This window comes from Hemiscyllium ocellatum, chromosome 2 (assembly GCF_020745735.1).
Source record: "Hemiscyllium ocellatum isolate sHemOce1 chromosome 2, sHemOce1.pat.X.cur, whole genome shotgun sequence".
Classification (NCBI taxonomy): domain Eukaryota; kingdom Metazoa; phylum Chordata; class Chondrichthyes; order Orectolobiformes; family Hemiscylliidae; genus Hemiscyllium; species Hemiscyllium ocellatum.
The window spans coordinates 9228285-9241888 of record NC_083402.1 but is presented as its reverse complement, the minus strand read 5'-3'; the positions used below and the strand labels follow the sequence as shown (position 1 = coordinate 9241888).

At 45.9% G+C, this 13604-nt stretch overlaps 1 protein-coding gene across 1 annotated transcript in view; it reads left to right on the top strand.

Moving 5' to 3' along the window:
* The window catches only part of LOC132821743 (dual specificity testis-specific protein kinase 1-like), a 131299-nt gene extending 126562 nt beyond the window's left edge, over positions 1 to 4737 (top strand). Inside the window, exon 10 of the mRNA XM_060834468.1 lies at positions 1188 to 4737. Within this exon, the coding sequence (XP_060690451.1) occupies positions 1188 to 2314 (1127 nt within the window). The 3' untranslated portion in view covers positions 2315 to 4737. The remainder of the gene's footprint in view (positions 1 to 1187) is intronic.
* Positions 4738 to 13604: the final 8867 nt, after the last annotated feature.

The window sequence follows — 13604 nt, the reverse complement described above, 5'->3', positions numbered from 1 at the left end:
GTTCAAGTTGTGGGGGAAAAGGTCTCTCTTTAAGGAGCAGTTGAGCATTTTTTCTCTCAAAATATTGTTTTATATGTAGAATTCTTCTCATCAGAAAGAACTGAAGGCTGGTTCTCAAATTTATTCAAAGCTGGGTTGGATAGATTTTTGATAGACAAGGAAGTCAAAGGTCATGCAGGGAGCCAAGACCTGATCAACCATTTAAACTTATTGAATAGTTGAGCTAGCTCAGGACAAAATGGCCTCCCTCTGCTCCTGAGGTGACAGCAGATTAAATTGACTTTCGAACAGTTGTGGTTCAATAGTTGAACAGCAGATATTTCCAGGATTCCAGGGGAAAGTGAGGAAATGGATAATACACATGTTGCAGTGAGACCACACAATCACAATCTGTGAAGCTTTGAATCTTTCAGGAAATTAAGCTGATATTTAATGGCAGTTTACAGGGGAGATTACTCTGGTTTAGACAGTGTTGTGCCTTTCCTGCAAGTGTGTTTGACGGGGACAGGGTAGAGTGCTTTACTCGGTATCTTAACCCCGTACTATATTAGCCTGTGAATGTTGGATGGGGATATTGTCAAGAGTTTTATTAGGTGTTAAAAATAATGACTGCAGATGCTGGAAACCAGATTCTGGATCAGTGGTGCTGGAAGAGCACAGCAGTTCAGGCAGCATCCAAAGTGCAGAGAAATCGATGTTTCGGGCAAAAGCCCTTCATCAGGAATGGTGGGCTTTTGCCCGAAACTGTTCAAAGTTTGTGCGAAGATTTGTAGCTCGGGTGCCTGTTGTAGTGGTTCTGTTCGCCGAGCTGGAAGTTTTTGTTTTGCCCGAAACGTCGGTTTCGCTGCTCGTTGGATGCTGCCTGAACTGCTGTGGTGTTCCAGCACCACTGATCAGGAATATGTTTATCCTTATGCAGTGCCTTGGGAGTGTTTGATGGGGACAGGGTAGAGCTTTACTCGGTATCTTAACCCAATACTATATTATCCTGTGAATGTTGGATGGGGATATTGTCGAGAGGATTTTATTTTCTACCAAAAGAGAGAGCTTTAGTATGTGTTTATTTTTATATAGTGCCTTGGGAGTGTTTGATGGGGAGAGGGGCTGAGCTTCTGTCTAAAACAGTAGAGGTAGCTTTACTTTGTCTCTGACCTCTGTCTGTGTGACATGTTGTTTCTTTCCCTCAGGCAACAGCGAGTGTGAATTGAATGGAAACGGAGGCCTGGACCGAGATCTTTCCAACAGCCTGCGGGTTCAATGCGAGCCCCGTTTGTCCCGGAGCTACTCGGACATGTTCTCCCGGACGGCCCTTGGGGTCGACGGCCTCGGCCCGGCCGCTCGGGTCAACCCGTTTTCCGGCCGGGATGACCTGAAAGGCGGCAAGACCAAACTGTACGACTCGCCGAGCCGCTCGGTCATCTCGCTGAGCTTCGAGCTGCTGCCGCCGCCTCCGCCCCCGTCCCCCTCGGCGCTGCTGGCCGCCCAGCCGCTCACCCCGGAGCCGCTGAACCCAGCGCGGAGCGGGCTCCCCGGCGGGGCGCCACCCGCTCGCCGGTGCCGCTCACTGCCCGAGCTCCGCCCCCTAGGAGGGCGTGGCCAAGCGGCCTCTGACCTCTCACCACGGCAGGGTCAGGGGGCAGGGGTCGGCGCCGGCCGCAGGGAAGGGAAGGATCATGGCGTCGTCGTCGTCGGAAGAAAGGCGGAGGAGATCGGAGTAGACTCACGTCGTAGATCGCCGCCCGCTGAACGCACCGAAGGGCCCCCGCCATCCAGGACCGCCCGCGCCGGCGGCAGGCCCCAGCGCTCTCCGGAGACCGACGCGGCGTTGGGCGTACAGCGCCGGCGGTCCTACTCGAACATTCCCCGCTCCGCCGAGCCGGTGGGGGGCGCGCGTGCGCAGCATCTGCCGGGAAGCGCGCCTGCGCTCCACCTGCCGCACCCGGTCGATGACGTGTACGTGACGGAGCCCAAGTGCCGGGAGGCCGACGTGATGGCGCCTGCGCCCTCGTCCCTGTGCCGGCCGGTGGACGCGACCGCGCCGGTCGTCCGGACGCTGGCGCAGAATGCGCCTGCGCCGATGCCGGCGACCGGCCCCTTGTTGGGGAGCGCCGAGCTGCGGCCTGAGCAGGAGCCCGATGAGCGGCTCTCATGCCCCGGCTGCTGCCTGGGCGGTTTCGCCTTCCCTTTCCCCCCGGTCTGTTTGCGCTCCAACAGCCAGCCGGCCCGATACCCGGATCTCAACTGCGAGTCCGACCGCCTGATCGGTGAGGAGGAGGGTGCGGCGATGCCGGCGGGCAGGAGTCACCCGGCCTAGGGGAATGGGGAGGGGGGCCCTGGGCCTCGGGTCTCTGTGTAAGATCCACTCGGAGTGTTACCGTGACCCTTGAACTCAGACACCCACATCCCATCACTACCCCCCCCCAACACACACACCCAGTCTCCAAAAACACCAGTTGCTGGAAAATCTCAGCAGATCTGGCAGCATCTGTGGAGTATGTCTCCAAAACCAATTCACCAAATACTCACCCCCCCCTCATCATATCACCCTTCCCCCCCCCAAAACCAAATCCCACCCCCACCCCCAAAATCAGTGTTCTCCAAACCCAAATACCATCTGCACAAAACAAAAAAAACACCCTCCACTCAACACCAACCCACATATCGCCTTCCCCCAAATATCATGCTCCACTGAACTCACCAACCCTCCCTGAATCTAACTCTTTAACATGTCACACTCTCTGTATCGGGAACAGGGGGTCCCAAAGCGCGCTCACTGTCTCTGCAAGATTCATTGTGATTGTCACCTCCACACCCAACCCCCAAAGCCAAAGATCATCCTCCACATATCCCAAAATATGATTCTACCAGCACCTCCAATATCACCCACTCTGATATCTTTTTTCCAAAACCCAAATACCACCACCTCGGTGATAGAGGTACACAGGCTCTGTCAACAATCTCTGACGTTCATCCTGAATGTCCACTCCACACACATTCACGTTCCCTCCCATCCCAAATATTGCCCTCCACACATGCCATGCCACCAAGTACCAACTTCCCTATCACAGATAACCCTGTATAGCACCCTGCACTCAAATTTCACCATCCAAATAAGCACCATCGCCAAATATCATCCTTTCAGAATCTATGGGTCAGTGTCATAGAGCAAGATTTATTCTTCACATCATCCCCTCTCTCTGCTACCTTTGACATGTGGGACCCCATACCATTTCCCCCATTTCTTGTCTTCCTTCTATTGTCACTTAGTCCAGTAAGCAAAAGGCCTCACTTGTATATAAGTGCATGGCTGCTTTGGTTAAAAAGACTTTACTTAGACCTTGAAAGCGCCTTATATTAATCATTTCTCTTCATTATAGTTTAACCCACATAAAGGGGGAAGCTTGGTTAATTGGTATTGTTTATATTCAGCAGCAGACGTTGCTCTAATCTGTATGTTACCAGAGTCTGGTGCAGTCCCATCACCCTCACCTGTGTGGAGCCTAAACCTGCTCTATAAAGGGATATGCAGTCCCTAGGGGAGTTCTTTCGTCCTTTTTTAAATCCATGCACTCAGTTTTATTTACTGTGTTTTTGTTTAGAATAAGGTTGCTTGCTCACACTGTGCTTTAAGCAATATCAATTACTCACAGGAGACGGGTTTATTCTCCAAACTCCCTTCAAAGGGAGATACCAGCCTTTCCACTGAGTGCCACCTGTAATGTCACAGTTGGCTATTAACCTGCCAGCTATGGGAATGAGAATTAATTTAAATAATTACTTCTATAGCTCAAGAATGTAATTTTATGATGAATTTCTTACCTGTTTAAAATCTTGTTTTGAATTTTGGCTGTTTTTTGCGACTGGCCATGTTGTGTACAGACTTAGGGAATCAGCTATTTCACACGTGGTTAGATGCCTGCTGGCAATTCTTGAGTTGCCATGGGATTAACAGAAAGCAAAGAAGTCCTCTGTCTTTTCCTTCACTTATGAGATGTGGACAAGGCTGGCATTTATTACTTATTTATTTGCCATTGAGATGGAGGTGGCAAGCTGAAGAGATGCAGTCGGTGGGGTTTATAGCTTTTCATTGTTTTTGATATAACAATGATTTTCTCGGCTGTTTCAGAGGCAGTTATGATTCAACCGCAATGCTGTAGGTATGGAGTCATGTGTAGACCAGACCAGGTAAAGACAGCAGATTTCTATCCCCAAAGAAAATTAGTAAACCAGATGGATTTTTACAACAATCTGGTAGTTTCTTCATCATTACTGATATTTGCATTTTATTCCAAGATTTATTTAAATAACTATTAAAATTGCCCTGCTACTATGGTGGGATTGGACTATCAATCCATGCCTCTGGGTTACTAGCAACATAATCACTGTGCTACTATACTTATCTATCTATGTGTATATGTTGGTATCTTTGTTACTCATTGTATGGGAACAGGGGAGTAGAGCAGTGAAACAATTAATATCTGCACAACCAAGGCTGGCCAGATAGTGCATAATGTGTCACTGATCTGAATATCTCCCAAGAAAGAGGGACTGAGACACCAGTCTCTCTAAAGATTTATCTCCCTTAGAGACTCCTGTAAGTGCACAGGTAATTTGTTGTAAATTGGGCGAATATTGTTCTGTTTTGAGGACATCTTTTGTAACTGTTGAAGTTAATATTTGCTCTATATTGTCTATCTGACTGAGGGTCAGATTTTAATAAAGCTTTGATCTCTGACATTTCCTTTCTTACACTTAATTGTCTTACTCTGGGTGATGGGGAATGCTGACGTGGAGGGTGATGCTGCATTTGGAAGATTATTGTCGTTGTCCAAATACGTATTGTGAAATCATGTTCCAAGGTCCTGTATCTGCTATCAAATGTTTGGGCTATTACTAGAAATCTCAGAAGAACATTAGGTCAACTGGTTGGGGTGGGCTGTGACTGGAGCAAAAAGACATGATCTGGCTTGGCATGTTCACTCTCCAGCCCTCCGAAACTGAATCGATACATGTTGATCCTGGTTTATCGTCAACAAAAATGCATAACTTGCCTTAGCTTATGAATCAAGCAATGAATCTTGTGCGCCAGAATTCACAGTATCTCCATGAAATCATAAATCCTATTTAGCAGAGCAGTAACTGCCAGTTGTGTGACTGATTGATTGCAGCAGCGACTGAACTCCAAGTTGGGTACAGCAGAATCCAGCACAAACCTTCAAGCTCAAACCTTTCTCTGATACTCTGCTATCATTCAGCCATTTATCTGCCAGCTGTTCCTGAATAATGTTTTGTTCGTCAGCCAATTTTTTTTGGAAAATGGTGATTGCAACATCCAGGAGTGCAGAGAACGTGGTCACGTGTTGTCATTAGCTCCAACACACACCTCCCAACTAGCTGCAACCCAGTAGGGTGTTTAGAAAGTGATGGATGAATGAAGACCCATCTGTCCCAGAGAATCATGAATCCTGGAGCATAATGATGAGGCATCTTGTTGCCCACCAATAGTGATGTGATGTCCTGGGAGAGAGATTGAAAAATCATTTAAAATTCCAAGGGCAATCGAAGGGAAAACATTTGCAGATTGTAATCTTGAGTATAATTGTCCACATGCATAGAGTAGATTACCGTTTCCAGCTTGATCTGAAGCACAATAATATGATGGCAAAGGATGAGGCACCATTTTCCTGCATCTCCCAATAATCCCAGGCAGTAGTGACTCAAAATTCATACCACTGAGAACAAAAGGATTCTTTCCTCTCTGTGCTATGTTGATGTACTGAATTCCATCAGTGTGCACCAATTTAAAATAAGCAACTAAAAGTTGGAAGTAGGAAATGCATCCTATTTCTGTGTAATCATTTTGTCAAGAAAGCTTCACATGTTTACGGAAGTACAGATAGAGGGAAAAACCTCTCTCTGAGCACAGAGGGCAGACAGAACAGTCCCTGCCTGTGAAAGTGAGGACAGGGCAACAGCTGTCTGGGGGAATGAGGACAGATAGAAGAAACAGCGACAGAAATTGCCGGGAAAACTCAGCATCTGTGGGGAGAAAGCTGAGTTAGCATGTCAAGTCTGGTGACACTCTTAAATTCTGATGAAGAGCCATTGGACTTGGCACGTTCACTCAGCTTTCTCCCCACAGATGTTGCCAGACCTGTTGAGTTTCCCCAGAAATTTCTGCTTTTGTTTCCAATCTTCAGCATCTGCAGTAGTATGTTTCATTATAGATCCAAAGGGGGCAGTGTCTGGGGCAGTGAGGATGGGCACATCAGCCAGGTTGAGGATGTCTAGAGGGAACGATTCTCTTAGGTGAGTGAGCACAGGCAGAGAGGGAGAGAAAAGCCCCAACCTGAGGGATTAATGGTGAAAAGATGCAACAGTGGTTAGCACTGCTGCTTCACAGTGCTGGGGACTCCGGTTCACTTCCACCCTCCAGCAACTATCTGTAGAGTTTGCATGCTCTCCTTGAATCTGCATGGATTTCCTCCAGCTGCTCCGATTTCCTCCAGCAGTCCAAACATGTGCAGGCTAGGTATACTAGCCATAGGAAATGTACAGATAGGCTGGGATGCTCCTCAGAGAGTAGGTATGGGCTGAATGGCCCACTACCACAGTGTAGGGAATGTATGATTCTAAACAGGAGCAATCCATGTCTGGAAGCGTGAGGACAAAAAAGTAGCCTCAACACAGGCAAGATATCCTGTAGGTGATAAGATTTAATCCCCTCCCCCACTCACCTATTGTACTCTATGCTACTCTCTCCCCACCCCACCCTCCTCTAGCTTATCTCTCCATGCTTCCAGCTCACTGCCTTTATTCCTGATGAAGGGCTTTTGCCCGAAACGTCGATTTCGCTGCTCGGATGCTGACCGAACTGCTGTGCTCTTCCAGCACCACTGATCCAGAATCTGGTTTCCAGCATCTGCAGTCATTGTTTTTACCCCGATAAGATTTAATGCCCACCCACTTGAACTGTCACTGGCACAACATTCTGAAGTACAATTTTCTGTCAGACGTGGTAAGTTCTCTATTTGCCAAACAGCACTGTCCTCTCATACAGTGTAAAATGTTGTTCCCCTTTACGTTTGCCAGTAAGTGCTCAGGGAGTGATTGCAGACTCCTTCAGCAGTCACAAATCTGTGATTCTGAGTGACCAAGATGAACAAAATGTGTCAGCAATAAGATATTCCTTTTCTTCAGAAAGCTACTGCAGCTTTTCCTGACCTGCCAGGAGAAGGTGTTCGATCCACACACGGGTAAAATTACTTTGATTCGTAAAATAGCAATGGACACTGTTGTACTGATCTTGGTTTGATGTCTGATTTGAAACACCAACTCTTGGACAGCAATCTAGATTTCCTGTTCTGGTCCCTGTTGGAAAAACATTCCTTTGTTTGTCTCCCGCCACTAGATGGCAGAGTCACTTAAGGAGAGTGGAGACGGGGAAGGTTGCAGAGATTGGCAAGGCTTGATGTTTCACTTGATGGAAAGGTGACATGAAGGTGTAGCAAGTGATACATTGGAGCACTTCTTTTCAATGCAATCTTCTTTAAATTTTCAAATCCCCATTAGGTACTTGGGAGAATAATTGTGCATATTACTGAGGATGTGAATTAGAATTCTTGCCTTAGTAGGGGCTCTGTTAGCTGAGTTTTCTCAACAGCCGGTTTGCAATGCAGAGTAACGCTAACAGCATTGGTCCAATTCCAACACTGCATAAATACTCTTCTTCTAAACCTGTCCCCTCGCTTGAGGTATGCTGACCCTCAGGTTAAACCCTCCGTTGTGGTCTGGTAAGACTATAACTTAATTGCTTTAGCATAGGCCTGATGAAGGGCTTATGCCCCAAAACGTCAGCTCTCCTGCTACGTGGATGCTGCCTGGCCTGCTGTGCTTTTCCAGCGCCACGCTTTTTAACTCTCCTTTAGCACAGGCACCTGCTTGTGAGGAAGATTACTAGGGAAGAGAGAGCTTTGGTGGTAGTGGAAAGACTAGAGAACGGGTGATCATCTTTCTTAAGACAGATAATGATACATGGTGTTTGAAATTAGGAGTGAAAGTCCCTGGATTGTAACATTAACTCTGCTTTCTTCCTATGGATGCTGCCAGACATGCTGAATTTCTCCATGATCCACAGTTCTTTATTTTATCATTAAACTGTTTCCAGGTATGGGGGGCCAATAGCCTGACGACACAGTGTTAAGGTCATTGCCAAAAGAACCGGAGGGGAGATGTAGAGAATTTTATTTGATAACTCGGCAATTTGTTGTTGTCTGGAGGGCACCACCTGAAAGGATGTTAGTAGCACATTGAATAGTAAATTCCAAAAAGAAATTGGATAAATAATTGAAGGGAGAAATTTACAGGGCAACAAGGAGAATAAAGGGGGATGGAACTAAGTTGATCACTTGCACAAAGAACTGGTAACAGGCACGATGGACTGAGTAGCCTTGTACTGTTTCATTCTACGATTTTTTTTTTAAGTAAGTGCTTTTGATTCAGTCTTGCAGCAAAGTGCTGAAAAACTCTAATTCTGGCACCAACTTGGACTCCAATATGACTCCTATTCGGAACCAAAGAGTGGTAGAAATGTTAATTGGCAGAAGAAGCCAATTCTTGTGCATCAGGGGTCTAGAATGCACTGCTTGTAAGTGTAGTGCAGACAGGTTCATTTGACACTTTCAAAAGGGAATTAGACTGTTCTTTGAAAAGGAAGGTTACAGAGAGAGAGAGGCTGGAAAGTCATGGAGAAACAATTGAGTGATTGGCTTTGTGAAATGGAAAGATTCTGTGATGGGTTTGGCTATTCTTTATCAGTTGTTCAAACATATTGTGATCTGTGAATCCAGACCTCTGCCTCAGACTCAGGGATGCTATTTATGTACAATAACTCCCTCTACTGAAGGTTTTATACTATTTAAAAAGAGGTGGAGGAAAAGGATGAGATACAATAAAATATCAGCACCAGGACATCTCTGCAGAAGTTTGTCAGGCCCTAGTAGTGTCCTAGGCCCTGTCATTTTCAGCTCCTTCATAATGACCTTCCCTCTATCTTAAGGTCAGATGTGGGGATGTTTGCTGATCATTGTTCAATGTTCAGCATCATTTGCGTCTCCTCAAATACTGAAACAGTCTGTGTCCAAATGCAGCAAGAACTGAACAATATCCAGGCTTGGGCTCACAAGTGGCAAATGACATTCACACCACATAATTGCCAGGAAATGACCATTTCTATTGACTGAGAGAATCTAACCGTCACTTCTTGACATTCAATGGTATTACCAGCACTGAATCTCCCATGATCAACAGCATTAACCATTGATCAAAAATTGAACTGTAATAGCCATATAAATGCTGTAGCTACAAGAGCAGATCAGAAGTTAGGAATACTGCAATGAGTATCCCTGTCCACTGTCAACAAAGCAAGTCAGACGTGTGATAGAATACTCGGATGAGTGCAGTTCCAACAACACTCAAGCAGCTTGACACTATTCAGGACAAAGCAGAATGCTCTGCAGAAATTCACCCAGACTCCTCAGATAGCAAATTCCAAACCCCAAACACTTCCAACTAGAAAGACAAGGGTGGCAGATTCATGGGAACACCCCACCTGTGTGGTCCCCTCCAAGCCACCCACCATCCTGGATTGGAAATATATTGTTATTCCTTCAGTGTCACTGGGTTAATATCCTGGAAATCCCTCCCTGACACCATTGTGGGTCTATCTTCAACAAATGGACTGCAGCAGTTCAATGGACAGCAGCTCACTCCACTTTCTCAGGGACAAGTAGGCCCCTCATTCCATGGTGAATTTTTAAAAAGTGAACAGGATAGGTTAGGCAGTGGGAAATATTAAACATGTGTCATGGAACAAAAGGAATTGCTAATAGTTGTCATAAAAAAAACAAAGAATTAGCTCGGAGTAAATGTTAAGTGAAGGAATAAAAGACATCTGTATTTGAAGGCAAACAACATGAAAAGCAATATTCAGATGAGCACTTGGTTTAAAACAAGAAACAAATAGAGTCAGAGATGTACAGCATGGAAACAGACCCGTTGGTCCAACCCATCCATGCCGACCAGATATCCCAACCCAATCTCATCCCGCCTGCCAGCACCCGGCCCATTTCCCTCCAAACCCTTCCTATTCATATACCCATCCAAATGCCTCTTAAATGTTGCAATTGTACCAGCCTCCACCACTTCCTCTGGCAGCTCATTCCATACATGTACCTCCCTCTGTGTGAAAAAGTTGCCCCTTAGGTCTCTTTTATATATCTCTCCTCTCACCCTAAACCTATGCCCTCTAGTTCTGGACTCCCTGACCCCAGGGAAAAGACTTTATCTATTTACTCTATCCATGCTCCTCATAATTTTGTAAATCTCTATAAGGTCACCCCTCAGCCTCCGACGCTCCAGGAAAAACAGCCCCAGCCTGTTCAGCCTCTCCCTGTAGCTCAAATCCTCCAACCCTGGCAACATCCTTGTAAATCTTTTCTGAATCCTTTCAAGTTTCACAATATCTTTCCAATTGGAAGGAGACGAGAATTGCACGCAATATTCCATCAGTGGCCTAACCCATGTCCTGTACAGCCACAACATGACCTGGCAACTCCTGTACTCAATACTCTGACCAAATCAAAATGGAAACTTCAAGCTCTGAAATTGTTGAACTCATTGTTGTTTCCAGAAGGTTGTAACGTGCCTTCTCCCAGCCCCATACCAAATGCAGAAATTTAAAAGCATCAAAGGTTGTCATTTTCTCCCTTGTGACTGTGCTTGCTCTTTGAAAGAGTAGTCATGTATTGAGTAGTCATCCTCAACATTTCATGTTCCTCATCCTCCAGTTTCTGTTACCAATAGTCTTCCCCACTGCACCATATTCTTCAAACCAGGAATTAGTTTGAAATCCCATTAATGTCAAGGTAACCCGAAAATTTACTACACGTTATTCCTGAAGACAACAGAACTTGCAGAATAACACAGGTTGTCAATTTTTTTTCATCTTGCACTCAACAGGACACACTCATGAAATACCAACTTAAAATGGATTCTGATTGGTAGGTTGCCATGACAGCATTACTGGAAAAGCGCAGCAGGTCAGGCAGCATCCAGGGAACAGGAAATTCGACGTTTCGGGCATAAGCCCTTCTTCAGCTTATGCCCGAAATGTCGAATCTCCTGTTCCTTGGATGCTGCCTGACCTGCTGCACTTTTCCAACAACACATTTTCAGCTCTGATCTCCAGCATCTGCAGTCCTCACTTTCTCCTCCATGACAGCATTACTACCAATGTTCAGTTTCCAACAACCAATCATTATTCTGACCTTATACAGTGTTGTGCCCCCTCCCCTTTACATTGTTTTGTGGACTCAATTATTCACATTATTTATTAACTACTTGAATAGTGGCATAGAAAGTCCTATCCAAATTTTCTGATTACATAAAGTTAAACAGCTTTGTAGTGTAAATAATAACATACTAATATATTAATAGATTAGGTTAATAGGCAAAATTGTAGAAGATGGAGTTCAATGTGAGCAAATGTAAGGTTATCCATTTTGTACTAAAAACGATAGGTTAGGATACTTTCTAGCTACCATGAAGTAAAATATAGTGGATGTCCAGAGAAACATGGGGCTCTAGGTTCTTAGATCTTTAAAATGTCACAACAGTTGCACAAAATAATCAGGAAAGCTAGTTGAACAGTGGCCTTTATGTCAAGAGGACTAGGGTGTAAGATTGCAGATGTTACGCTGCAGTTATACAAAACCTTGGTTATACCCCACTTGGAGGACTGAGCAGATCTGGGTACCACACTTTCGGAAGGTTATGTTACTGTTGGAGGGAGTACAATGTAGATTTACAGAAATTATACCTCTACTTCAGGAGTTATGAGGAGAGACACAAATGAGACTGATTTTCTCTAGAATTTAGAATGTTATGGGATGCTCTGTTCAAAATCGTCAAGATATTAACAGGAAAAGACATGGTAAATAAAGTATTTCCACAGATCGGGGATTCTAGAACTGGGGGTAGTTCTAGAAAAACAGCCAGACCATTCAGGAGCAACGTTAGGAAACACTTTTCCACATAAAGGGTGGAAGAAGTTTGGAACTCTCTTCCTCAAATGGTGGTGGATGGAAGATCAGTTGTTAATTTTAAATCTGAGATAGATACATTTTTGTTATTAAAAGGTAGTAAGGGATGTGGGTCAAAGACAGGTATATCAAGTTAGACTACAGATCAGATATGATCCCATTTAATAGTGGAATAGATTCAAGGAGCAGATTGGCCAATTCTGATTCCTGTGTTCAACAAAACAACTCCGCAATACTGTAAATCTGTATGGTCAAATTACAGCATTTCCAGATTCAAAATTTATATCAATAGAATGTTTGACACATTAGTTTCTCCAGCCTTTGCTGATATAGTCAGTCTGTGCAGATTTCAGAATGATTTTGTGTGTTCTTGTCATTTATTCCTCAAAGCCGTCATCACCGAATATGAAGTCTCTTGGATTTATTAAAGCTACAGTTCTTAATGGACACTTAAAAAGGAACAGCACTTAACCGGATTTTGTGGTTTACTTGTGGGCTGGGACTCAATTGCATCACTCTTGAAAGCTGGTTATAAATATTGATCAGAACTTAATCGAATTCAATGTAGGAACAGAAATAGGCCATTCAGCCCTCCTCCCACCCTGCCCCCTGTAAAAACGCCATCCCATATTCCCAATTCCTTCGTCTCCGCCGCATCTGCTCCCAGGAGGACCAATTCCAACACCGCACAACCCAGATGGCCTCCTTCTTCAAGGACCGCAGATTCCCCCCAGACGTGATCGACGATGCCCTCCACCGCATCTCCTCCACTTCCCGCTCCTCCGCCCTTGAGCCCCGCTCCTCCAACCGCCACCAAGACAGAACCCCACTGGTTCTCACCTACCACCCCACCAACCTGCGCATACAACGTATTATCCGCCGCCATTTCCGCCACCTCCAAACGGACCCCACCACCAAGGATATATTTCCCTCCCCTCCCCTATCAGCGTTCCGCAAGGACCACTCCCTTCGTGACTCCCTTGTCAGATCCACACCCCCCACCAACCCAACCTCCACCCCCGGCACCTTCCCCTGCAACCGCAGGAAATGTAAAACTTGCGCCCACACCTCCACACTCACTTCCCTCCAAGGCCCCAAGGGATCCTTCCATATCCGCCACAAGTTCACCTGTACCTCCACACACATCATCTATTGCATCCGCTGCACCCGATGTGGCCTCCTCTATGTTGGTGAGACAGGCCGCTTACTTGCGGAACGCTTCAGAGAACACCTCTGGGCCGCCCGAACCAACCAACCCAATCACCCCGTGGCTCAACACTTTAACTCCCCCTCCCACTCCACCGAGGACATGCAGGTCCTTGGACTCCTCCACCGGCAGAACACAACTACACGACGGCTGGAGGAGGAGCGCCTCATCTTCCGCCTGGGAACCCTCCAACCACAAGGTATGAATTCAGATTTCTCCAGCTTCCTCATTTCCCCTCCCCCCACCTTGTCTCAGTCGGTTCCCTCAACTCAGCACCGCCCTCCTAACCTGCAATC